At 39.8% G+C, this 1,892-nt stretch overlaps 1 protein-coding gene across 1 annotated transcript in view; it reads left to right on the top strand.

The window, feature by feature from the left end:
• The window catches only part of RBBP7 (RB binding protein 7, chromatin remodeling factor), a 24,409-nt gene that overhangs the window by 12,550 nt on the left and 9,967 nt on the right, over positions 1 to 1,892 (top strand). The window contains exon 5 of the mRNA XM_017537474.1: positions 227 to 342. Coding sequence (XP_017392963.1) covers positions 227 to 342 — 116 coding nt within the window. The remainder of the gene's footprint in view (positions 1 to 226; positions 343 to 1,892) is intronic.

Genomic DNA, 1,892 nt, shown 5'->3' with positions numbered 1-1,892 from the left:
TCTTGACCTCGTGATCCACCCGCCTCGGCCTCCCAAAGTGCTGGGATTACAGGCTTGAGCCACCGCGCCCGGCCCCCAAGAACAGCTTTTTAAAGAAAGTGGTTATGGGTCAGATCAGATCTTGTTCATGTGCAGTTGCTGTAATGGCTCACTCAATGAAGGAGTGAGAATTTATTCTCACAATTTCTGATAAACAGAGAATAACTTAATGTTTTTCTTTTCTTAGACCCAAGTGGAGAATGTAATCCTGATCTCAGGTTAAGAGGTCACCAGAAGGAAGGCTATGGTCTCTCCTGGAATTCGAATTTGAGTGGACATCTCCTAAGTGCATCTGATGACCATGTGAGAAACATATTCTTTGTAATCTGTTCATATAGTGAAAGCTAAAGTGTTATAGCCGTACTGAAGGAATACTATATAGATGAAAGGCTTTCTAAGATAATACTGCTGATTATTGTGATAACATTTCCCTGGGACTTAGACAGATGGTTTTCACACTGCCCTGTATGAGTCTTAGGATTCCACAGAGCTCTTTTGGAGTAGCCTTAGAATGGAGGGAGCATAGGCAAAAGGCCTCCCATTATTTAAAAGAGGACCCTCCAGGCCCTTATAATGGAAACTCTATAGAGTGTTTGTGGGGCCTGATTGATATAAAGTATTTATAAGTGTACAATTCAGTGGCTTTTAGCATATTCACAAAGGTGCACAACTATTGCCACTAATTCTAGAATATTTTCATTCACTCTCTAGAAAAGAAATTCTATACCCATTAAGCAGTGACTCCTCACTCATTCCCTGCTGTTCCCTAGCTCCTAAGCACTACTTTATTTTCCATCTCCATAGAGTTATCTATTCTTGATATTTCATGTAAATGGAATCATATATGTGGCCTTTTCTGTTTGGCTTCCTTTACTTAGCATAATGTTTTCAAGTAACATTTCTTATGTAACATTCCTTTTTATGGCTGAACAATATTCCATTGTAGGGATATACCACAGTTTACTTATTCATTTATCAGTCGAACCATTTGAGTTTTTCTTCTTTTGGGCTATTTTGAATTATGTTATGAACATTTGTGTACAGGTTTTCGTGTGGATGTATGTTTTCATGTCTCTTGGATACATACCTAGGAGTGGAATTACTGGGCCATATGGTATCTCTGTTTAACTTTTTGAACAACTACCAAACTGTTTTCCAAAGTGGCTTTCCATATTACATTTCCACAAGCAATGTACAAACGTTCCGGTTACTTTTCATCCTCACCAGTGCTTGTCTTTTTTTTTTATTATAGCTATCCTAGTGTGTGTGTAGAGTGGTATCTGCTGGGTTTCTTTGTTGTTTTTTTTTTTGGGAGGGGGGAGGTGGTTTGGGTTTTGTTTTGTTTTGTTTTGAGACAGAGTCTGGCTGTGTTGCCCAGGAGTGCAGTGGCACAATCTCAGCTTACTGCAGCCTCTACTTTCTGGGTTCAAGTGATTCTCCTGCCTTAGCCTCCCAAGTAGCTGGGATTACAGGCATGCACCACAAGGCCCAGCTAATTTTTGTATTTTTAAGAGACAGGGTTTCACTATGTTGGCCATGCTGGTCTTGAACTGCTCGGCTCAAAAGATCCTCCTGCCTTGGCCTCCCAAAGTGCTGAGATTACAGGCATGAGTCAGCACACCCAGCTCATTGTGGTTTTAATTTGCATTTCCCTGATGACTAATGATGATGAGCATCTTTTCTTTTACTTATTGGCCGTTTGCATATCTCCTTTGGTGAAATATGTATTCAAATTCTTTGCCCATATTTTGTCTTGTTATTGTTGAGTTACAAGAGTTTCTTACGTATTCTAGGTATAAGTCCCTATGGTTTTCGAAAATTTTCTCCCATCCTGTGGGTTGTCTTTCTACTTT

This window comes from Cebus imitator, unplaced genomic scaffold, assembly GCF_001604975.1.
Source record: "Cebus imitator isolate Cc_AM_T3 unplaced genomic scaffold, Cebus_imitator-1.0 Scaffold103, whole genome shotgun sequence".
In the NCBI taxonomy this organism is placed as follows: Eukaryota; Metazoa; Chordata; class Mammalia; order Primates; family Cebidae; genus Cebus; species Cebus imitator.
This window is presented reverse-complemented; position numbering and strand designations above follow the sequence as displayed.